Source organism: Diachasmimorpha longicaudata, chromosome 12 (assembly GCF_034640455.1).
Source record: "Diachasmimorpha longicaudata isolate KC_UGA_2023 chromosome 12, iyDiaLong2, whole genome shotgun sequence".
Lineage (NCBI taxonomy): Eukaryota > Metazoa > Arthropoda > Insecta > Hymenoptera > Braconidae > Diachasmimorpha > Diachasmimorpha longicaudata.
Genome location: NC_087236.1, coordinates 5,879,956 through 5,903,056, shown reverse-complemented (window position 1 = coordinate 5,903,056; position 23,101 = coordinate 5,879,956). Strand labels below are relative to the sequence as shown.

Sequence of the window (23,101 nt, the reverse complement as noted above, 5' to 3'; positions counted from 1 at the left end):
TGTATAACATTTTTCCTTTTATCAGAACCCAAATGAAACCCGGAAACCGAACAACGGGGCCATTTTTTGCCGACACTCGCAGCAAAAACTAATATAAGTTTTCATTTCAATAAATATAAAATGAAACTTCATTAATTTAATTTTTTTTCCAAATGGGAGCATTCTAATCGTTAAAATTTGTTTTTTTAATTATTTTAAAAGGATTTGTTCCACACGAGCGGTAAAATTAATTATTTGGTAATGACTGTCGTGATGAAAATTTACTGAAGTCTCGTTTCTCTTTCTTGACCACGATTTCCTAATTTTTTCTGCTCATCCCGACTGTCGATTCCCTCCTTACCCCGGTACTCTAAGCTATTCTCGACATGCGCGAGCCATTAAATGGGAAATAAGCCCGTATTTAAACTCCCCGCAAAATATTATGATTTATAGCACTAATGGAGGCGGAATGCCAGTCAAATGACGTGACTAAAATTCACCTCCTCCGTTAGTTTTCTCAGGGAATCACATATTACAATTTTATGTATGTTGTAAAGTACCTCACCTGTCACATTCAGACAGGGCAATTGGGCCTCTGGGGTGCTATCTATCGCCCCTCCGCCCTTAAACTTCGCTCTCCTCAACGATCATATATATCTATTCGCCTGGAATGAGAGGAACAAGAAAATGAGAAATTGTTAAAAAAATATTTTCACATTTTATTCACACAGGTTGACAGAATAATCTTAATCATTTGCATTTTTAATGATTAAATTTTTCAAGCAAATAGTTAACGAAAAATTATTGATATAACATTTTCGTTGAGAGTCGATATCATCAATTTATCAATTAATCATTAATTATCGTCTAATTCGAAGGTCGACAAATGGGTCAGACTAATTCGGCAGAGACAATGTCATAATTGACGTAAAGTAGAACAAAAAATCATTGTGAAGTAAAGAGTTGATTCAAAGAAATTGAATTTTCACAGCGAGAGCTTTTAAAAAAATATATATGTGATGTTTGGGTCATTTCGACGTTCGAGTATTTTTCTTTGTCTTCAATATTGGTTTTTATACGAAAAAACAAGGCACATATCAACGTGTTTAATCGTAACATTAATTTCATTTTTTTGTCGAGACTCAAAATGATTATCAGTTTAAATATCCGGGAGGAGAGGAATTTTGATAATAAAATTGGAGGAAGAACAAAAAAGGAAAAAGGATTGTATTACGGTAAAAAGAAGAGGACTATAAAGGGATCAAATAAAAAATTGAAAAATTGATGAGGGAGAATTTTCCAAAATAGCAGAAGAGTAACTATCGAATTTGCTGAGGGTTTTTACTGAAAATTTTTAATTCTCCTTTGATCCGGTTGGATATAAGAATTTAATTGAGAACCACTGACTAGGTTTTCCATTTTCCTTAAATAGAGTGGGATTTCTTGGGTTTTCCACTCTATTTCACTTTATCTCTCATCTGAGGATATAAAGTTCAACAGAAAACGTTGTGTATACTTTTTTATTAAATTCTACGAATTGAAAAGTTTCAGTAAAAATCCCTGCTATTATGTCTTGCATTAAAAAAAAAATTATCCTCGCGAAACTGGAAATCTACCAGTGCATAATATTATTCAAGTCTCAATTGATTGTCCCCAGGCATTAAATACTCTATACCTCAAATATTTCAATCTGAATCATCCCCTGGACACTTAGACCGATACCCACTAGAAACTGATAATTAAACAAGTAATTCTAAACTACTATTTATCTCTGGTTTATGAATATCAGTGGGTTACGTCCGTAGTTTGAACACGTCGAGCTCGATTGATAAACCTCTCCTAAAATTCTATAAACCTAATGAATCACCTACCCAAAATTGTTAACAAATTAAAGCTAAATCACTGGAAATAGCATTTAAGCTCAAACGTGAAAAGGCAACGCAATTCGTTGCTGAACAAATAATCAATAGTTAACTCTTTACGATTAATTAACTCTGAGAATCTCATTAAAATTTATACATCCTCATGCTTCTATTATGTAATAATATTTTTTTTAATCACCTGGGACTCGCGGGGACTGGACAGACTTATTCAATAACGTTGGCAAAATAAATAGTTGGGTTATTGTCATGGGGTCACCGTGGGAGAGGAAATAATGAATTTACACAGACTCATCATCGTTGTCTACGACTTGCCCAGCACTGCGAACAGTAGTATTGATTTTCTGGTGAACCAAAAAATTGGCAATGCTCACTGCGACACTCACGTGGTACACTCTGAAATATTAACAAAACCAATCAATTATTTTTTCATGTTTATCGCTATTTTTTTCCCCCCCCCACCGAATTTTAATTAAATTCCATTTAATTGCTTTGTTGGGGATGACATTGTTTTTTTGCTCAACGTACATCGTGCACATCAACGTTTCTCCATCCCTCCGGTGTCTCCGCGTCCTCCGGTGTTATTTCGTTATTATAAAATGTTGACCTGGAGCAAAAAGATAAAATGGAGTTGTTAATATCTTCATTGGAAAATCTAATTTATTCGCATTTACCTGGAGAGATATAGGGTACGATCTCTACTTGTATTTTTTGGCTGAAGTTTACTGACACTGGCGTGACTACCACTATCGCTGGCAGCGTAAAACTTGGATTTACCCGCCCCGTAATTCATTTCAGTCCCCGAGGCGTCATTCTGATGTGTCTCCAAGTATCTGGAATTAAAATAATGGAGGTAATGATGATAGAATGGGGGTTATAAACTAGACTGTTGGAGAGTTTTGAGGGGGTGAGTTGGAAAAGGTAATCAGTTACAATTGGGGACTGGATACTGACGATATTTAATTATTCTTCAGGAACCCCCTCTCATCCACACTACAGATCCAATCGATTAAAATTTTTGTCTCATTTGTCGAAAGAACATAAATTAATGTTCTCTGTCAAATTGTTATTGTTTTAATTTGTCTTTAATTATGGTAGATAGGTACCTTGAGTGGGCACATTGGAGATAATTCTGGAGCATTTGATCCACGTACTGATGGCGTCGACTCTTCAATCTCACACACAATACACCCTCCGTTATAGCACCAGTGGATGATGCCGGTGGGCTCTTTGGCCTCTTAGCCATTGACCACAGTCTTTTGCTCACAGACTTTCCAATTGATCCAAATTGCTTAGCAACACCCAAGAGCTGTCTAGCTGTTCTACTCTTATTGGAGCTCGATCCGTCCGTCTCTGAGAGTCTCTCTAAATCCTCTGAGGTTAATGTCTGATATTCACAGTCTAAATAATCTCTAATAAGAATTTCCATCTGGAACAAAACCCAAAAAGTCTTGGTTTCCATTACTTATTTCGGTCATGAATCATCATCACATGTAATTATCCACTTGTCAAGAGGTGAATGACTAATATTTGCTCAGTGAATCATCCGTAACATAATAATAATCAGTATAAATTTATTTTCCACGTAAAAATGTCAATCCCATCTGGTTTGTTGGATCGATACAATATTTTCTTGAAACTCTGCTCGATATCTCCAGGTCAATGACTGATTTCCCGGGTCTGAATAATCTCCCATCAAACAAAGGGAAATTACAGATTTAAAAGCAATTAATTGCTTATCATTATTTGAATTTGGTGCCCCCCAATCACCTAATGGATTACAAATCGTTCTTCCATTTGAGTAATGTCCCCTAGTCTTCATTTTTTACTTAAAAAAAATTTTCTTCAGAAATTCAATTATCTAAACAAAATAACGAAAAAACTCACCGTATCCTGTCGACAAGGTAAGAGATCCTGTGAGCTGACGCTCCAGTCCCAATCGGGGCCAGGATCGACGGCGAATAAAACAGGCAGCAGTTGTCCCGTGTCCGGATCAACAAGTGGTATGCTAACCCCTTCAACCGATCCACCCCCATCGCCAAAATCATTACCCCCATCGACGGTTACCAGTGGAGAAAAATGAGCCGAATGGTAAGCAAGTAGTAGCGGTGTACGATGACACTTTTCCGGTGTAACTTCCAGCGGTAGGTAAACCCCACCAAACGGTATTGGTGCCAAGGCCACACCTTCGGAATCACGCAGCATAGTCTCAGCAATGACAATAATTGGTCTGCGTAGTACATGCGCCAATGCCAGAACATGAACCTGAAAAGAGTAATTAACATGACAAACCCATTCTCTTATCATTGAAAAAAATAATTTTATTATTTGGATAATATCGCTCGACGGAAAATTCTTTAATTAATAAATTACTGAAATTAAAGTCGTTGCCATTGTTGTGTTAGGTATTAGTTAATTTAAAAATCATCAATAATTCTCATTGGAGTAGGAATTTTCCATCGATTCATAACAACAAAAAATTTCTGGACTGATATTTCCAGGCGTGCGATAAACGCTCGTAACGTGACTCTGGGTATTGTTTTATCTCACAAGGATAAATGTATCTAAAAAACCGAAGAGCTCCGGAAAAAAAATATTCTAAAATGTTCATTTGTAATAACTGACGATTTCACTGACGCAATCAAACTTTTATGAACAAAAAAAAATGGCAGATTACGGCATCAAAGCTATGAATTTCTAGTCCCACAGAACCACGAAACATTCCTCATGTTCAAAATAATTTATTCATGAGTGAAACGACTGCGTAATATTCTTCAGAGTGTGGCGTAACTTAAAAAAAGAAATCGTATGAGAACTGCTGCGCTAGAAGCACTTCAAAACTAAAAATAGGAAAGAATTCAATTCCTCGTATTATACGGGGCAAAAGCGATCGGGTCTGAGGTTTTCCCCAGATGTTCCGGAGGCTCTGACAACTTTACAATTTTATGGAGCGATAAAAAAATTGATAATAAATTTCTGAACAACTAAAACACGGCCTAAATGTAGCGAAATTAAAATATACGAGAGAAGTCATCAAAGTTAATGTCTTGGTACCACCCCACCCCCTCAATAATTACGTTTGTCTCCCAATTCATGACCAAATGAAATATCCGTTTGATTCGTACCTCTTCGAGACTCTGATAAGACGTCGCCGTCTGGCCTCGTGGATTCGCCGATGCCATTTCCACAATACCCTGCCACTCGGTTAACCATTCAGTTTCCGTATAAGACAGGCCAGCGGCTGCATTCAAACCCATCTGCCTCCATCTCCATCTTCTAAAGAGTACATCTCTGTATTCACCCTTCGACAATGTATTGTGAAGTGCATCCCTCAGGGTCAACAATCGATCGTGAAAGCCCCACATGCCCAAAGAAGCTGCGTGGAGAAGACAATTTCCATCCCCGGTTGTTGCCAATGGCCACAGTACACGTGTACCACTGTTCTTACCACCACACCACCAATTCAATCTCCCTGCATTCTCCAAGGACGTCAAGCAGCCCCCCTCTATCAAATCTTTTTCCAGGAATTGACGGAAGGAATCTAATTGGAAAAAATTGAAAAAATCTAATTGTCGTTACATGCTTTTATCCATAAAATGTAGATCGTGATTTTTTTTTATATAGGAGATATTTTTATGAGGAAATTCCGTTATTTATCAGAGATAACAATTCTTAAAATATTCCTGATAATCCCTTATACATTATGGATGAGTACCGATAAGAAAAAAACCCAATTTTTTATGTTTTCGCCCAATATGAATAAATTTCCCCCTAATGTTCATCAGACCCTGGAGTCTAAAGTCAACCACTACGTTTCATGCTAGAGACCCTGCTGAAATGAACTTCCTGGCTCGCGATATCTGTTCATCTCTCCATTACACCGAAATAAACTTCCTTACACTTTTGTCATCGCCAGTAAAAATTTATGATCCACCAAACTAATTGTTATCAATCTCAATCACGGATGTATTTTAGTTAATTATCACATTGCCACCTTCCAACAGTCTCTTTTGGTACCAGATGACATATTTGCACTGTCGATATTACCCTGAGCCCGATGGAAACGATTTATTCCGATTTCCCTTCGAATGTCTTACTACAATCTCAAATAAATGAGTCACTTACCAGGGTAAACCGACAAATCTGGCAAGGAAAACGTAAACTCAGGTGTATCTACAGTCCCAAATGACACCAGCTGTGTCCTAGCATGGGATACGATGGCAGCATTCTCAGTGGCACGAGATATACCTCGTGCCAATTTCTTCGTCGCACCACCTGGCGCCAGGGTGACATTGTTACTCCCTGTCTCTGGTTCCAATCCATCATACATGGATACTGCACCACTCATCCCACTGTCTGAAGTCTGCAATCACACGTGGTGGATTAATCTCCACTACTCCCAAGCAATTGTAGAGAATATATCCCTGTCGAAGTGCTAAAACGACAAGTGGGCTCATCTGATTTGAGTTTTCGAGTAATATCTCCCGATCTATCAGAGATGACGAAATTTTCATCATTACACTTTTTGTAGTCCTTGATTCCCCCCACAAAAAAAGTCCTGATAAAAATTTTACTATCCCCCCTAGATCTTGAGATATTCACCAAAAACTGATGAGTAATCCCAAGTGACTCATCTAATTTGATGGATTAATTTTGAGCTCGTCAACAATGAATTATTCCCAGCCATTTTTCATTTATTTTTGGATTCGTAATGACCCTCATGGGCTCCAGATACACAACTTCAATTTCTTACGGTCATTATCTACCAAAAAATAATCAATTCCCTTCAACTCACCTTTCTGATGATATCCCCCTGTCGTTCCGCATCAGCTCTGCAACATCAAGTGCCAAATAAATTTTTTTATCGCTCCTAAACCTTGAGAGTACACACAAACCCACCATCAACCTGACCACAAAGCAGTTGCTAATAAAAATAACAAGCCGACCAATCGAAATTGGTGAATTAATTTCAATCGCAGTAATAAACAAAATGCGATTCACGTATTTAACTGTAAAATTCACCCACTCACTGGCAAACACCAGTGAAAAATAAACTCCCAGTCAATCCATAAACACTTTGATCCAAGAATTGCATATAAAACGTGCAAAAACAAAGGCTATTTTGATTATGATCGAGACTAATTAAATATTCCACAATTCACAGACACAATTTACCACCACTGATACAACCAATTAATCTGAATGCAGATGAGGGGAGCACCGGTTGCGTTATAAAAATAGCTGTACGTGCACACCGGCTGCGAACAGCCTTCGGTGTTTCAAGGTGAAAAATAGTCGAGAAAGAGAAAACAAAAAATATATATGACAATAATAATAAATCATGAGTGCCCGCCAGTTCGGAAGCATTACCTCAACAGGTTTCATACGAGATTCAACGAACACTGGGTTATGCGTGGGTTGCGTTCAGGAGGGGTGTGATAAACTCATGACAAAATAATGAATTAATTAATGCAAACCTTTCAGCCAGATGAGGAGACCAATCACTGGAGTTAAGCGATTAACGTCGCTCTCTGGCCGGCCAATTGATTCCTATTTTGCGTTACAAATGGACCGTGAAAAACTGCACGCTCACCCACGAATGCAACGAAATTGGCGATTTGTTGGGACTTCATACCGCGATAACAGGGGGTGGAAATGATTTTTGGTGGTTGAAATGCACTGGGGGGGTTGGTATTATGCGCATTGATGGTAAAATGGCCTCAATTAGCCTTGATTATTCGGCTATTCACGGACGGCGTCGATCATAACGACAGACGCGACCGACGCGTTGTTACTCCGACTAAGTTGGCGTCCGAACTGAAGTGATCAGCGAACCGTGGGGACGCGCTGGGCGCGGGCGGGCGCATGCGCAGACGGGTAAGCGTCGAAAAACGTATTTACGATTGAAAATGAGAAAAACATTGTGGTCTTTGGTGGGAGAAAGAGGATATTATGGTACGTACTCACCACCGGAACTGTTGGTACCCCCACGAAAATGAGTTTTGGTGGTTAAATAATACTGGTGGGTTGATATTCTGCGCATTAATGGCAAAATGGCCTCAATTAGCCTTAATTATTAGGCTATAAACAAACGGCGTCGGTCATAACGACAGACGCGACCGACGCGGTGTTGCTCCGACTGAATTGGCGTCCGAACTGAAGTGAGCAGCAAGCCGTGAGGACGCGCTGGGCGCGGGCGGACGCATGCGCGGACTGGTGAGCGTCTAAAAAGGTATTTACGACTGAACACGATAAATAAATTGTGTTTTTTAGTGGGAGACCTCGGATTTTATGGTATGTACTCACTATCGGAAGTGTTGTTACTTCGAGTGAGTTGGCATCCCACCTGAAAATACGGAAATAATCATCAAGCTGTGTGTACGCGCAGGGAGTGGATGTGCGCAGGCGTGGACTGGTGAGCGTCTAAAAAGATATTTACGATTGAAAACGATAAGTAAATTTAGGTTTCTAGTGGGAGAACTCGGATTTTATGGTACGTTTTCACTATCGCAATAGTTATTCGTCGATTCGAACTTCTGTCCTTCGTTATGGGGATATTTTGAGGTTAGGATGGAGGTTAAAATTCATAAAAACAATTGTTTAATTGGTAAAACGGTTTACATTCTGTTGTCGTTGTGTTCTGGGTGTCCTGAGTGTGCTGGAAAGGTCGATGGATTCATTTTTTTATTCTCTGGTTGAGTCTCAGTAATAAACAAACGACGATCTTGTAATAATTGTGTGGAGTAACAATTAAATCTGATTAAAAATGAAGAGTTTGTAAATTCCGGTAAAGCTGATAGGTTGGAATTACAAATATTGAGGAATCGTAACTTTTATACAAAATAGTGAGGTTTCTTGACGATAATTCCATGCTCAGCAATAGCTGGAGTGAGATCTTCCATTGTTAAGGTGTATTTCCGATCTTTGTTCTTTGATTTTGTTGACGGATTAGCTCCCCTGGTTTTGCAGTGCTGCAGAGCATCATTAGCTACTTCCGAGATGAATTTTTGAGCCGCCAGGGAGACTAATCGAACTCTGACAGGGAGAGTATCCTTATTAGAGAAGTTTTGTCAGAGAAATAACTATTGGGGGACTTACATTCGAGGATCTGTGGTGTTAAATCCTGCTGTCTGTAGATAATATTCACTTACTGCATCTGGTATCTGGACAGAGGCAATTGTTAATGATTTTCGTAATTAAAGAAGAAAAGGGAACTTACTGTTGGTACATAATCCTCCAATTGCACTAGGAAGTCTGACAGTGGCTGACCCATACTCTTCGCCTCGTCAACAGATGATATGGTTGGGTCCAGGTTGTCTGATGCCATTGTGCAATTATTTAATTCCTCATTAGGAGAAATAATTGACTATCAATTGGTTGCTGAGATATTTTAGTTGTTTGGTTAGTGGATTTATTCGCTGGATGAAATATTATGATGGGAGAACAGAATTGTTACCTTAAATATTTTGTTGGATTGATAAACAAAGTAGTCGAGTGAAGTTAGTGAGCACGTAGGGTATTAGGCCCTTTAATAGTTCTAATCATACGTCAGGAGGTATCTTATAATTCGGTGGTAGAACTGTCATACGAGAAAGGTAAAAAAATAACATGACCTAAAGTGGCGTCCTCTTCATCGAGTTCGTATGTCACAGACTTACCTTTAGTCAACATAATTCAGTTGTGGATCATGCAGGTTTCGTTTACATCATTCCTTAAGAGTTAACAATGTTTAATCAAACCAAATATCATTAACAAATAAATTTTTGGCGGAATATTGAAGGTTCCAGATCACACGTTCTCATTACCAGAAGAAATCGATAAATCATAGTAAATGAATTCAATAAATAGAAAAGTCCTCTCACGTCCAAATAAAAAATATTGTTTATCTTTAATAACAATAAATATAACTTTTATTCTGAGTATGTACTGCACACTGGTCATGTACAATGAAAACACTACATCTTAACACAATACAATTCAAAAACAATCTGAAAAAAATGGATTTAAAAAAAAGGACAAAAATATTTCTTGGTACAAAGTTTTTTAATCAATACAAAATATAACGCATTCAATTAACTAACAAATCTCACCTCAAACCGTGAAACAAAGAACGTAAGTAAAATTTTCAATAAAAATAATTGATATTTTTCATTCTAATGATACATATTTATAAAATCTGATTCATCGTATCTTCAATTATTCATTTAAATTTATATTTATTATGGATTTTCATCTGGTTTGATTGCACGTTTAAACTCTCAAGCACGAATTCAACGATTACAGTTATTTAATCTTCTCGTATTCCATTGATTCTTTTTAAACCCAAAAACTAATGGAAGCTATGGGAAATTACTTTATCATTTATTTGTTTCGTTATTCATCTAATACTTGCCACACATTTTGTTGGAAGTTGCTCACATATTAAATCGACAGTCTTATCTCTAAAACGTTGATAATTTTTTTAAATATTCTCCGACAAATTGAAAACCTAAAACTGGATCGAATACCACTGATTCATGTGCTAATGAAACGATCTATCACACTTCCGGTTTTTAAGAAATACACTCATGAAATTTCAGTAATTCCTCGTTACACTGGAATGGAAGTGTTAGAAGCGAAATGAGAATTATTTTTATTCACTTTAAAACACCTATTTTCCTTCGTCTAGACATGCATGAGAGAATCGATAGAAATAAAATATCATAGGATTGTTTTCAACTGGATTCGATAAATTGTCGATCCATCATTATTCCATCGTCACCCCTGTCCATCTCTCTTGATCTTTCCAATCCCAGCGACGATATAATCCTTTATAAAAATAAATATAGCTCACGATTTATCGAACATTGCAATAAATTTTTCCACTCTGTCGAACCGATATATAAGAACATCTCAATAATTTTTCTCTTTGTTACAATAAATGTGAAGATATTCACAGTTTCTACACTGATCCGGAATAAATTTTTTTTAATGCTGAAACAACCACTAAGGCAACTATTCATTATCTCTAACATCAGGATTCACTTGAAGAACGTTGTTATCAATTTTATTCTCTTGAATACGACATCAATCAATCATAGAATTCAGCGGAATTTCGTTCATTAATTTATCTGAGAATTAATTAAAGAATTCAAGTATTAATAATCATCAACGTCAGTTAACTATTTATGGACGCGTTGAAATTCATTAAAATATTACATCTCAAAACTTTAACCAATGGCATCTGCCATGGCACTAACAGTAACAGTGATAAATCAATTATTTCAGTAGTCGAGTGGTGAAACTATTCATAATTATGCAGTCATTATCAGAACTAGAAATTTTATTACTTCAGAACTGACAGAAATCAATTGAAATTTTGTGGAATGTCTCGTGATAATTTTGAATACTTCAGCTATGAATAGAGACCCTTACTTTGTTGTAAAAAATTTTTTTACCTGAATGAAATTTCAAATAAAATCCTCGACAACCGGAGAATAGAAATAATTAACATAAATTATCATTTCATCACTTTTCTACTGATTAATCTCTCATAATCAATCTCTCTCGGACCCTAAATCTTCAGATAACATTCTCCTACATTTCCTATGGTTTCCTCTGATTTTTGTTTTTGGTTCCAATTTGAAAAGTAGTTTGAAAAAAACGTATGAATAATTTCAAGTGATTATCGATTTGTTGCAGTATGAAGAACATGTTAGATACGAATAAACGTGCGTGGTATTCTCATTAATAATCGAAACCCTTGAACAGTATTTCGACGATAGCAATTGGGAATGTGTATTCAGGCACAGAAAAATTCCATCGGGCCCTTCATTTCTCACGATAACGAGAAAAATAATCTCTAAATATGATGCTTAGTGACATATCAATTAAAATTTACGTCTCACCTGTCCAAGAGTTTGATGATTTATCGATAAAATATTTTTCAATCGGATATTTACATAAATTACAATCGAGTTGTTAACGTGTATTCACATTTCTTCAAATATATCAATTTTTCTCCTCCTCCCTTAGTTTAAAAAATTAGTTTCATAATTTTTGTGCACAAGTTTTCATTTTTGTAGGTTTCGCAGGAATTCCAATAATAAAATAAGGAATACGCGGAATTTTAACGAATTTAGCAATTCGTTAGTTAATAACTTCCATTCGAGTTATCATAATTCTCGTTATTAAATCGTTAATCTAAAAAAATACTTGGCTCTCCGGCAACACTCAGTATAGGGACTTCTAGCGTTGAATTGGAATGATTTTAATTAAATAAATGAAATAAATTATAAATTTCCGACCCAGGGGAGCAGAGAAATCCCTCAACCCACGTATATAATTCAATTTCACGTGTAAAATCTCGAAAATATATTTTCCCAACGCTTAATAATAATTATAATCCCTCAAATGTGGCTCACAATCGACACAGAATTGTGAAAAAAATAATGAAACGTATTTCTGAGTAATTTTCAAAGCACAACCTCTGGGAGTATTTTTTCAAAAAAAAAAAAAAATTTCTCTGCTCCTCTCAATGCAAAAAAAGTCAACCGAATGAATGAGTTAATCATACTTTCACGTTCAATCAACCGGCAATCATCTAAAAATAAATAATTTCATTTATTTCGTTAAATTGTTTTTTTTTTTAAATCTATTTGAATATCTTATTGTACTCGGACAAAAGGCATTCGATAACTAAATTCTGTTGCATAAGATCTAAAGCCATGTTTGCACTCTCCTCAGCTGGCCACATAAGCGTTGGACCAAATACAATAGCCAAATTTGGTATATGCATTCTGTTGTACTCCTGATAAGACGTGACTTTCAGCAGATGTTTCAATAAAAATTGTAGTGTATCGTAATTGGGTGGTGGTAAAGCTTTAACAATCTCTCGAAAGGATTGAATTTTGGCTGATGTTTTCTTAAGCATACTGGCGTTTAATGCCTCTTTGAAAAAACTCGACGGTATTAGGGGCTCTTTCAATTCACGAAAGAATAATTTAAGGGCACCTGTGAGTACGTGGACATCCTCCTCCTGGGATAGAACACTGAGTTTGTACTGATCAACTTGGAGGCGAATTTTTTGAATTTGACTCAAGTTGCCACTTGCACGGTATAATCCATCAGTCTTCATGTTGTCCTCGTTACTCTCCAGGACTTCGATGCAGGTTTTAACGAATACAGGAACACGGGGATGCTCGGGGGGGCATACATCGGCGAGATATGAACCAAATGCTGGCTCATCTGAAATAATAATTTTACGGAGCGAATAGAAAGGGGATAAATAATTAATATGGAATACATATAAATATATTTCTTGCGAATGATCAATGGAATCTCACCTTTATAAATTCCATTTTTAACTAGAGATTCGACAGTGGGACGTCTCAGGAAAAATCTCCGTAGCTTTGCCTTGATTTTCGTCTGTCTCTCGGTGCCACTGAGATCCTCCAGGGAATCGTCCAGTCCCTTCATCTTCATCGATTTCGATCGCGCGATCTTCGACGAACGTTTCGATTCTTCTGAAGCCTTGGAATCCCCCGGAGATTTACTGTTACTAGTTTTGCGCATTTCTGGCGCTGGACCGGCGAAGGGTTTCGCTTGGGATTGAGAACTCGATGGCTGAAAATCGTAGGGAGAACGAAAGTCATTTTCAAGAAAATAAATTGGTTAATTGGCCCTCTATATCACTCTATCCTTCCCCCCGGCTTAAAGTACGGAATTAAAAATTAATCAACAAATTAACATTCAATCCATACCAATTTCCTTATAACTCCATGAATCTCCTGGAACCATTCAGCCGCCAATGAAGTGTTATCACTCTGAATGAGCACTTGGAGTCCGAGTACAGTGCTAATCATGTACACATTTTTCCTACTACTGGCTCTCTCTCCGGGTTCAATTAACGCCCCATTAAGATCAACAGATATATCGGGCTTGGCCACCACCGATGATTGGCCACTCTTCATCACAGTTGTGAATGTCTTGGCGTCTTTGAAAAATAATAAAAATAATTCTGTCAGAACAGCGTACGAGGTGCTCCAGTTCTTTCTCAATTTCTTTCCATTTTCCGTTATTTTAGTTCGGCTTATCACTCCCTCCTTGAGTACTCTCATGTTGCCATCGAATAACTGGGGCCAGTCATTCAGGGACGTTCCTGATTTTTTCGATGGTAGATCACGATTCGTCAGGCTCTGGCTCGCTGGAAGTGACGTGCTCGATGTATTTTTTGTCAGGGATACATCGTTTGTTGATGTACTCGTTCTATCGAGCTTCTCTTCACTCTGGTGGACTGCCTTCGGGAGGGACTTTCCAGGGGATATCGTAGGGAGTAGCCAGGATGATTCGTTGCTGTTCTCCTCGAAAAAGTATATTTTACCTTCTGCATCGTTCGACGAAAACCACTGAAACGTTCGATAATTTTTATTATAAATTCGTTGATTTGGGGGAATGGAAATGATCTCCGGGGTATTTTTTATTAGAGCCCTCAGCTCTTTTTAAAAGGGATTATATTTTTAGGGGATGACGAGTCGTATTGATAATATTTTTACGCTTTGAATTTGAATTAATTCTTTTCATTCGAATCTATGTAATTATTTCTTTCAGATGTTAAAAATATCGTATGGGAATAAGTGCCGTGATCACAGCCCATATGTGCGGTTTTTTATGACGGAAGATTGGGACTCCCCTTTAGCCCAGGGCTTCGCAGAATAAATCAGGAGTGTCCGTGGGCCCTAGTGGACGAATACAGTTCCGTAAGCTCAGATTTTTTTTCAATATTTAATGAGGAACAAAAATTATGAGAGAAACTCCCCAGGATATGCCATAGACTCTCAAAATATTTTGAATTCTTTCACAAGAAATCACTTGATCTGTCATTATTATTATCAATTTCGGTTATTCGGATGAAATACGTCAGTTCTAGGAAGCACAAGGATTAAATTTCAATCAAAATAATCTTGAGAAGCACAGCCGGAGCTGTTAAATCCCGGTGAAAAATTTATTTTGATGGAAATTTCTCGGTAATTTCCGGGAGAATTAGAAAATTATAATTAAAAATTCCGGAGCTCAGTCCGTAGAAACCTCTAATCATCCGGAATAAAATACAGAACGACTTCTCCTCACAGCGATGACTCATGAGACGATAAACTTTTGCGAAAAAAATCAATTCCGGTTCCCACAAAAAACCTATTCAATAAATCCGCAAAATACCTTCGTAAAATCATCCTCATCATCGCAGCTGAAGAGCAACAGCTCCTTCCACGCCTCGATATCGCTCCCCGCGGATCCCTTTCGCTTCCTGAACCCAACCACCTCGTCCCCCTGATCAACCGTCTCCTGCCGATCACAATCAGGGGAACAAAACTCCGAGGTTCTGGTCCCCGCAGACGGGGAGGACGACCCATCATCCACGCAATGGCCCTCCCGAGCCCCCCACAAATTTTCGTAAATATGTTCCTCATTTCCCTCGAACGAGGTGTCCTCATCACACTCCAGTATCAGCCCCTGCTGACTCAAACTCCCAGATCCAAAGTATTTGTACCCCGTCTCCTCGATATCAAGATTCCCGGAATTATTGCATGAATCGTAGAGTAATTCGTCGGAAGACGCCACCTCATCGTACACCACCTCCTCATCAACCTCCTGGAGATCATGAAAATTATTGAAAGTCTCTGCCAACTCAGCGAAGCTGACACTGGAATTTTCCTTTCCACCAGCCAACTCGAAATCGTTCTCCCCATCACCGCAAAACCCTGGATTATCCGGGTAAACTCCACAGCCCGAGGCACCACTCCCCGACCTTCCGCCAAGATTCCCCACTTCCACTTCGCACTGAACCAAATAACGTTCCTCACCTCCAGCCTGACTGTCCCCACCCAAGGACTCCCTCCTGTCCCCACAGAAGCTCTTCATATCCTCCGGGAAATGTCTCTGAAACTCTCCAAAATCACTGGTGGCGTCTTCCAGGAACCTCTCGCAGGATTTAACCGCACAATCGTCATCATTAACAATGGCAAGATCCGGTAGGTCCTCCCCGGAGTCATTTCCAAACTTCTCGAAGTAGAATCCCCTCTCATTCTGAATCAACTCCACACAACAGACAATCCTGGAACTCATGACTGATCCCTGAATATTTCCACTCTCGTTGAAGCTCTCGCCCATACAATTTCCTAGATAACTTCTATTCCCGGAGCTCGTGAGGACGCCCTCGCTGTTATCACCCGACAATTCGTCACAAAACTGAGACGATAAGTCCTCCTCACAGCGAGCGACAATATCATCATAATATTTACAGACAATATCCGGATTTTCAGTGATATCATCCAGTTCGATTGATTCCCCAGCTGCTGAGGCAAGTGACTCTACGTAATCAGTGTCAGTGGTATCATCCAGGAAGGATGTTGTCCGTTGGTTGTCACTGGCACCTCCAGCCTCGTAGAAATCGCTGTTTGATCGAATTTGCCGAAGCCAATCAATCACGGGGTAACCCTGGCGAGTCCTGACGTCCTCACAGCTCTCAATAATTTTTTTTCGCAAATCGTCTGGTAGCCACGTGTAGCTCGGCACATCGGCTGTTGCAAAACCTGACAGGCTAGTCTGCGAATGGGATTTTGATCTGATGGTCGAGTGAACACTGAGAAGACTCTTCTCCTCCATAACGCACGTCTCCTCGTCCATTGTTGGGGAATATTATGATAACGAGCGGCGATACGATGAATTCCTCTGGTTTATGACCTCACCGACGGAATTCGTAACCACATCCTTGCGCTGGAAACTTGTAGATTTTTTTTTATGGATAATAATAGGAGAGTTGTAATTGCTTCGTCGGAAGAACTGTCTTCTTGGATTTTTTTACATTCTCCAGGTTTAAAGGGCCTCTTCACTGATTTTTTTTTGCTGCTCTTCAGGACTTTAGTTTTTTGTCATCGGGGTTTAGAGGAGAACAGGTGGTGGGTGATGGCTCACTGCTGGATGTGTTCTAACTATTTATTATTGTCTTATTTCGCTGCTACCTTAGTTTTATTATAGATTTTTTATTGCTTCGCTTTACTGCGAGCTGAGAGGGTTCCACCGGGTGTACTCTTGCAATTTAACAGCGGTGATAGTGGGAGGTACGCGATAATGGGTATCAGAGAGGCGGAAGGGTGTATTTTTAGAAGATGTTCGGAATTTCAGGGCTTCTGGAGCTCACCACCGGTGTAGCTTAATCGAATTTCTAAATTGATTCGAAAATATCAGGTCTGCGGTTGGGCGGGAGTTCGATCAGGTGGGGGGTGGGTTTTTTCTTATACGTTAGTTTTTAAATCCAGAGATCACTGACTTTCTATCACCCAGCACCGCACGTTAATGAACTCAGTATCTCCTTTCATCCTCACTTTGAAATTTAATTTTAAAAAATTAAATCAGCAAAAAAAACGTCCCAGGCAACGATCTCCATAAATAATCCCCAAATTCCGAAATTTAAATAACAATTTGCCGTCACTCTTTGAGTTCACTGACATTAGTAAATTAACCACTGGTAAATTATCTTAATGAACGTGTCAGTTGTCCCAAACAACGTCGTAAGCATCAGCGTAACGCAGAGACTGAAGTGTCCGGACTGTTTGAGAACTGAATGATCTCTACTGAGGAGAAGACGAGGCATATGCACATGTGATTCACGAGACAAGCCAAACAGCCCAGTAGCCAGTTAGTTTTACGAGTGCCAATGTATTTTCAAACCGGGCGGGCCTCGTAATACGCACGCACACGGATTAAATTAAACGCGGGGGTGGATGAGGGGTACACGAGAGGCGGGGAGAAGGGAGTTTGGGACGTTGGTATCAAAATGAAAAGCGACCCAGGCCCGGCCCGTACGTCAGATATATTCCTTACATGATTGTGACGTCGTGCGGGTGCAACAGAAGGCCTCTGTTGCGTTTTATTGAAGGGGACGACTGACATGATGTATTGGGAATTCTTCGGGATATTCACGAAGTGGATGATAAATTCTCAATTCGTCTTATCTTATCCGCGGCCAGGAATAGATTTTTTTTTCCTTCGATTGATGTAAAAAATATGTGAACTAGTCGTTTGTTATTCAGAATGTCAACGTCGTGGGATTTAATTTTTTTCTCAAGACAAAAGAAGTATTTGAGTTATATTTATTTGAAGGGACAGAAGACCAAATGGTCCCTTATGTTCCTTGATTTGTTTAATTTTCCCATTTATTTTTAATAGTTTTTTTAAATCCAATTTTCGTAATTTTTATCGTCGGTTTCATCTCGGAATTCGTTTGGCCTTTTTTTCGGGAAGGGCCTGACATCCGTCCAAGGGCTAACTGCCTCGAATGGTTTGTTTACTCAGTAAGATAAATCCAAAGTTGTTCTTCATTGTTTCAAGAATTTCCTCTTCCTCGTTTTATTATTTATTATCGTAAACTACGGATAATCATGAGGGACATGTCAAAGTTAAAGTGATCGGCCAATTGGCCCAGACGCATGACGAATTCAATCAGCTTCGGGTCAAGTATAACTCCGCGACCCTTCGCAAAGGAGACAAAACAACGCTCTTGACGCATCATATAATAATCCCTGATGTGCGCAAAACGTGCGTTTCTCTCCACACATTTCATCCAATTAACTCGATATGATGTCATCAGCCATCGCCATGGGTTTCACTAATTACATCCATAAAATTACCACGAAATATAAATTGTACTTGTGTGAGAGAAGGGTTGGGTATGTGTGTCCGTAACACACATGTGTTTATCTTAAAAGGTTGACACATTTTGGCTCGTTATAATTCCTAATGCGTTCTATGTTGGGAGCTGAGTAAATAAACAATTTTCGGGGGAATACACATGTCAAAATTGTCGACATTTATGGGAATATTATTTTTGAGAAGAATTTCATAAAAAAAAATTGACTGAAATTTTTCCTCGAGCGGCTTTGACCAGGAAAAGACGAAATTTGATGAAAAAAAATTAAACAAAGCACTCACCCTATCCCCAGCCTCATTAACAAAGCAGATCTGCTCAGTGATATCATCAAACTTCTGGGTCCACCCTGGAGGGAGGTCGATGGCACACTCATACCCCTCCTCGGCCTCCCGATGTACAGGACTAGGCTGTGAAGATCCTTCAAAAGCCGCAGTGACCTCCGACTCCGACTGGCTCTGCAGTGCCTCCGAGCTGGCATTGGAGCTCAGCACCTGTTCATCCACCTCCCTGATCTTCCCCCTGTCTCCCTCCTTCCTTCCAGTACTCATCTTCCTTCCCCCCCTGTCACCCCGACAGTGATCCAGTCCATCATTGCTGGACAACAGATCTTTCGATTGCAAACAATTATCAGATCCACTGTCAGACGTGCACAGAAGCGTTTTAAACCCAACAGCAGTGCTGGACTCGATGTTAATATCCCCAGGTCGAATCCTGGTATTTCTGTAGATGTCAGCCCTGGGCACCCACACATCATCCTCGGAGAAACCCTCCTCACGCTTGTGAATCCTCCTCGGAAGTGGCACAACCCTCCCCTCGAGCTTGTCCAGCTTCGCTGGCAGTTTGGTCCTCGGCAGAGGGACAGGTTTGCTAACAGGCAACTTCTCGGGGCTGAACACCTCCGGTTGATCGTCCTCATCCTCCTCCAGGCAGTTCAAATCCCCCAGGCTCCTACTCCTCCGCTTACTCGACATCAACATCAACGATTTAAAATCATTGTCTCTCCTGAATCGACGATAGGCATCTGGTATCGTCGCACAGTGCATCGTCGAGCTCTTCTTCAATCCCCTCTTCCAACTCCCCTCGTCATCATCGTCAGAGTCCTCCTCTCGTCGACGAAAGTACTTCCCCTCTCGTTTCGTCTTGAAGCTCCCAGTGTACTCGAGCTTGTGGCGAAATTTTGCGTAATCCCTCGGTGGCTCTGGTGGATCGAGTCGACTCCAGGAGTCATCAGACTTGTCTATACCCTCCTGTATACCACTGTCATCGTAGTGTCCCTCGTCACTCAAACTCTCACTGATTTTTGTCTCACCGATATCACCACTACGTTTAGCCGGTTGAAATTTAATCTCACTCGCCAATTTCTCCAGTGACGGTGTCAACTTCAATTCACTTCCGATTTCCATCTGTTTAATCTTCAACTTTGGCCGCATCTTAACTTTGTCGGAGCCCTGGGATTTGATGTTCGAATAGCATGGCTTCTCTAGGGCATCGGGACTCGAGTGAATCGTCTCTGGATAGTGACTCGATACTGGCTTATCGCGAGATAACGATTGAACGTCATCGATCAACTCATCCGGGGATACGTCGTTGAGAATATTCGCCTCATTGTACTCGTCCAGTATCTTCGGGGATTTTGGTGAACGCAGGGGCTTCGTCGAGACTATTCCCTCGGTTTTCTTGAACGTGAAGGCCGACTTCGGTGATTTTCTCCTCTGCCTCGATTGTGCTTTCGATTGTGAGTTCTCAGTCGAGATATCCGATGTCTCCGATATATTGGAGTTTTCGTCGTCCTCGAGGGGAGCCCTCCCCCTCTGCTCGGGGCTGGTCTCCTCTGAATTGATGGAGATCTTGCAGATATTCATCGGTGAGCTGGACTTGAAATCACCCGGTGTAGTCGGTGTGTGGCCCTCGGACTTTAGGAGATTCATTTCGTGGAGTTCTTGTGTCAATTTGTCAAGAGGATCGAAACCTTTTATCTCCGTACTCTTGATCTGAATATTCGGCTTTTTGTTGCTTCCCCTCTCCTTGCACATCTGCGTCAGCTCTGACATGAGCTCCTCGACAGCCCAGGTCCGTCGTTTATCGTTGAGAATTCTGTGATCGTCGTCATCGTTGTCAGAGGGTATGTGTCCAGCTATCGTCAGCTGCCTACCATACGTTGGCTTCGGGCTGAGGCTCCTCTCGGTCCTCTGGAACTGATGGGCCTCCAGCTCCAGACTTCTACTGCTCCTATTTTTACTCACTGATTCCTCGATGTTGTGGGCCTTCTCGAATTTCCTGCGATCAAATTTATCGTCGTAATCGCTGTCGATCTGGGAGTCGTCTGATCGTGACGATCGAGTTCGAATTCTCCGGTTCTTCGTCTCCTCCTTATTTTGACTTATCAGTTTATCGTAGTCTGTGTTATCGGATATTTTTCGCCTCCGGTCTAGGGAGCTCTTGAGCTCCTTGCGAAAGGGATCCTGGAGGGACATCTCCATCCTGGAAGGAATGTCGAAGGATTTTGGACTCGTTGAGAAGCTTTTTGTCAGTGGTTTTGCCGTATCACTCTCCTCTGGAAGCTTCTTCAAACCCTCTCTCGACTGCTTTCGCTCCCTCGGAGAGTCCGAGGACTCCTCGACACTCTGGCCGTATTTTCTGTCTCGCTCCAGGGATTTTGATTTTATAGCTGCTAAACCGACCTTCAACTCAGCACGGGATTGGTAGTCCATTGCGTTGTGCTTGTAGGAGTCGTCTGTGAAGGAATGCTTGGAAGATTCTTGCTTGGTATCCATTGCGTTCACCAGCCATTTTTTAACGTTCTTCATGGCACTTGAGTGACTCTCCTTTGGCATACTCTTGTATTTTGGATGGTCTGGTGGCTCAAAGCTGCTGTCTCGCTCCTCGTCCGAGTTCTTCCGCGATGTTTTTGATATTTCTCGAACGTAGGTCGCCGGGACGTAGAAGGAGCGCTGCTCCCATGTTCGCACCACCTGCCACCAGTCTGCATTCGTCTTCTGGAGAAGGTACAGCCGCTCATTTTTCTTTATGGCTATCTCACGACCCTCTGCGGTTTTGTACTGAAAGTCGTAGAGCACTTTCACGTATGAGTGCTCCTGGAGGTCTTGGCCGCTCATGGCAGAGGGTGGTTACATGATTTTGGGAGTATCAGTGCCTCTGGAATGAGAATTTAGAACGATTGACCGTGTTGCTACAGATTTTACGACTGTCATTAGATTAATTCTAGAACATGATACATCATCGATCGAAAAGAAATGATCTTAATTGGAAAAGTCATTAAGAGCTCATTCTCCAACAATATTTTTTAAATAGAGAAAATAGCTCAATTCAGAGGTGAAAATTGAACTTTTCAGAAATGACAGTCTGAATTTAACTTCAATCATTCGAGATTCAGGCAAACATCTATTCACTTAAAGCTAGAAAAATTTTCCCTCAACTCCAATAATCGTCACTCCACGACTGAATCCTCTCAAACGATCGAATCACCCAGAATCAAGGTTCAATAATCTCCCAATCAGCTCATAATAATCAATTTCCCCCACTGAACTTAATCCCGAAACCCCCGCGAAACCGACTTATCAGCCTGTCACCTCGCAACCCCCAGAAGAATCTTAAAAATTGACCACACCTTCTTTTAAAAACCGTCAACTATCACACCATCCCCTCGGCCCGCACTCCCATCGTTCTAATTTCACACGATCTTGATAAGATCACTCATCCGTAAAAATCATAGGCACAAGAAGTCCCAAGGAATTCCCAGCAAAACATTCACTCCCCAGGAGAAAAAAAAAATCACACCAACAAACCCCTCACAGCCCGAGATCTCCAAGAGTCCCCATAATCTCTCATAACCTCACAAATCAATTACTCAGACTTACGATTACAACTCGACGAGTTGTCCGTGAAAATTCATCTCGATTTGGTACTTATTTACAAACACGGGAGTGAGTAACAACGTCAGAGACATATTTAAGGTTATGAATGAGGAAATGAGAGATGTTTTCACCACTAGGTGACGTAATTAGTGCAAGTGAAAGGCAATTGTGCTAATTGCAATGCATTTCGATGAAACACTTCCCATCACACTCACACAACTCAAGGTTAGATTATTTTTTATATCGGTAATTACATGTGTCCTTGAGATGTTCAACTCATCCCACAGTATTTTGCGTTATCGTCCATACGTTAACGAGACTGACGGCACCATCGTGCTTCCCCCCGTTTACGGTACAGGTGTATTGGTTTATTAAAAAGCCAGCTTTCAGCCACTGCGCATGACAACAGGCACACAATCGTCAATAGCGAAGCCCTGAGCTTGTTCTTATTTATAAAAAATCCCTGAATAACCCCGAAGTGAGGTTAGGTTCGACCCTAAATTCTTTCCTTTTCATTTCTGAAAAAAATGCCAAATTCTGAGGGCGAATTTTTTTCCATCACATAGACATTATTTTTATGGGTCAGGGTGGGATACGTTCCTGGGGAAGGTAGTGTAGAGTTCCTAGACTATAGATTTTCCAATTCACCTGGGGAGAGTACGGGAAAGAGATTTGGTTTTGTT

The 23,101-nt window shown here is 40.2% G+C and overlaps 3 protein-coding genes across 9 annotated transcripts; all 3 read right to left on the bottom strand.

Annotated features, from left to right (window-relative positions):
- Positions 1-674: 674 nt before the first annotated feature.
- LOC135167812 (OTU domain-containing protein 7B-like) lies at positions 675-7,967 on the bottom strand. 4 transcript variants are annotated; one of them, XM_064131382.1, is made up of 9 exons: positions 7,827-7,967; positions 6,655-6,691; positions 5,985-6,222; positions 4,985-5,400; positions 3,747-4,124; positions 2,966-3,288; positions 2,534-2,692; positions 2,388-2,466; positions 675-2,255 (listed from the first exon to the last, which is right to left on the bottom strand). In XM_064131382.1, the coding sequence occupies exons 3-9, from the start codon at positions 6,205-6,207 to the stop codon at positions 2,154-2,156; spliced, it is 1,680 nt and encodes a 559-aa protein (XP_063987452.1). In that variant the 5' UTR covers positions 6,208-6,222; positions 6,655-6,691; positions 7,827-7,967; the 3' UTR covers positions 675-2,153. The 4 variants fall into 4 exon arrangements, with proteins under 4 accessions (XP_063987452.1, XP_063987449.1, XP_063987450.1 ...); XM_064131379.1 differs by having other exon boundaries at positions 7,823-7,962; XM_064131380.1 differs by lacking the exon at positions 7,827-7,967 and adding an exon at positions 7,337-7,779.
- Positions 7,968-8,442: 475 nt separating this feature from the next.
- On the bottom strand, positions 8,443-9,473 carry LOC135168061 (transcription initiation factor TFIID subunit 10-like). 2 transcript variants are annotated; one of them, XM_064131913.1, is made up of 5 exons: positions 9,316-9,473; positions 9,079-9,239; positions 8,958-9,022; positions 8,691-8,894; positions 8,443-8,615 (listed from the first exon to the last, which is right to left on the bottom strand). In XM_064131913.1, exons 2-4 carry the CDS (start codon positions 9,184-9,186, stop codon positions 8,693-8,695), a joined length of 375 nt encoding a protein of 124 aa, XP_063987983.1. In that variant the 5' UTR covers positions 9,187-9,239; positions 9,316-9,473; the 3' UTR covers positions 8,443-8,615; positions 8,691-8,692. The 2 variants fall into 2 exon arrangements, with proteins under 2 accessions (XP_063987983.1, XP_063987982.1); XM_064131912.1 differs by having other exon boundaries at positions 8,443-8,894.
- A 264-nt stretch (positions 9,474-9,737) lies between these two features.
- LOC135167794 (uncharacterized) lies at positions 9,738-22,788 on the bottom strand. Of its 3 annotated transcripts, none has more exons than XM_064131344.1 (5): positions 22,673-22,788; positions 18,825-21,699; positions 13,601-14,245; positions 13,184-13,463; positions 9,738-13,085 (listed from the first exon to the last, which is right to left on the bottom strand). In XM_064131344.1, exons 2-5 carry the CDS (start codon positions 21,657-21,659, stop codon positions 12,493-12,495), a joined length of 4,353 nt encoding a protein of 1,450 aa, XP_063987414.1. In that variant the 5' UTR covers positions 21,660-21,699; positions 22,673-22,788; the 3' UTR covers positions 9,738-12,492. The 3 variants fall into 3 exon arrangements, with proteins under 3 accessions (XP_063987414.1, XP_063987415.1, XP_063987416.1); XM_064131345.1 differs by lacking the exon at positions 22,673-22,788 and adding an exon at positions 22,422-22,650; XM_064131346.1 differs by lacking the exon at positions 22,673-22,788 and adding an exon at positions 22,172-22,372.
- Between the last annotated feature and the right edge of the window lie 313 nt (positions 22,789-23,101).

Excerpts from the sequence above, each read along its gene's own strand:
- LOC135167812 (XM_064131379.1), bottom strand. The coding sequence starts at position 7,902 with ATGCGCAGAATATCAACCCACCAGTATTATTTAACCACCAAAACTCAT. Across the intron at positions 2,467-2,533 it reads CGTACCCTATATCTCTCCAG|GTCAACATTTTATAATAACG; the intron begins GTAAATGCGAAT and ends TTTTTGCTCCAG. Across the intron at positions 2,256-2,387 it reads GAAACGTTGATGTGCACGAT|AGTGTACCACGTGAGTGTCG; the intron begins GTACGTTGAGCA and ends TTAATATTTCAG.
- LOC135168061 (XM_064131912.1), bottom strand. The coding sequence starts at position 9,186 with ATGGCATCAGACAACCTGGACCCAACCATATCATCTGTTGACGAGGCG. Across the intron at positions 9,023-9,078 it reads TGGAGGATTATGTACCAACA|ATACCAGATGCAGTAAGTGA; the intron begins GTAAGTTCCCTT and ends GCCTCTGTCCAG. Across the intron at positions 8,895-8,957 it reads AACACCACAGATCCTCGAAT|AGTTCGATTAGTCTCCCTGG; the intron begins GTAAGTCCCCCA and ends TCTCCCTGTCAG.
- LOC135167794 (XM_064131344.1), bottom strand. The coding sequence starts at position 21,659 with ATGAGCGGCCAAGACCTCCAGGAGCACTCATACGTGAAAGTGCTCTAC. Across the intron at positions 13,464-13,600 it reads ATGGAGTTATAAGGAAATTG|CCATCGAGTTCTCAATCCCA; the intron begins GTATGGATTGAA and ends TACGATTTTCAG. Across the intron at positions 13,086-13,183 it reads TAAAAATGGAATTTATAAAG|ATGAGCCAGCATTTGGTTCA; the intron begins GTGAGATTCCAT and ends TTATTATTTCAG.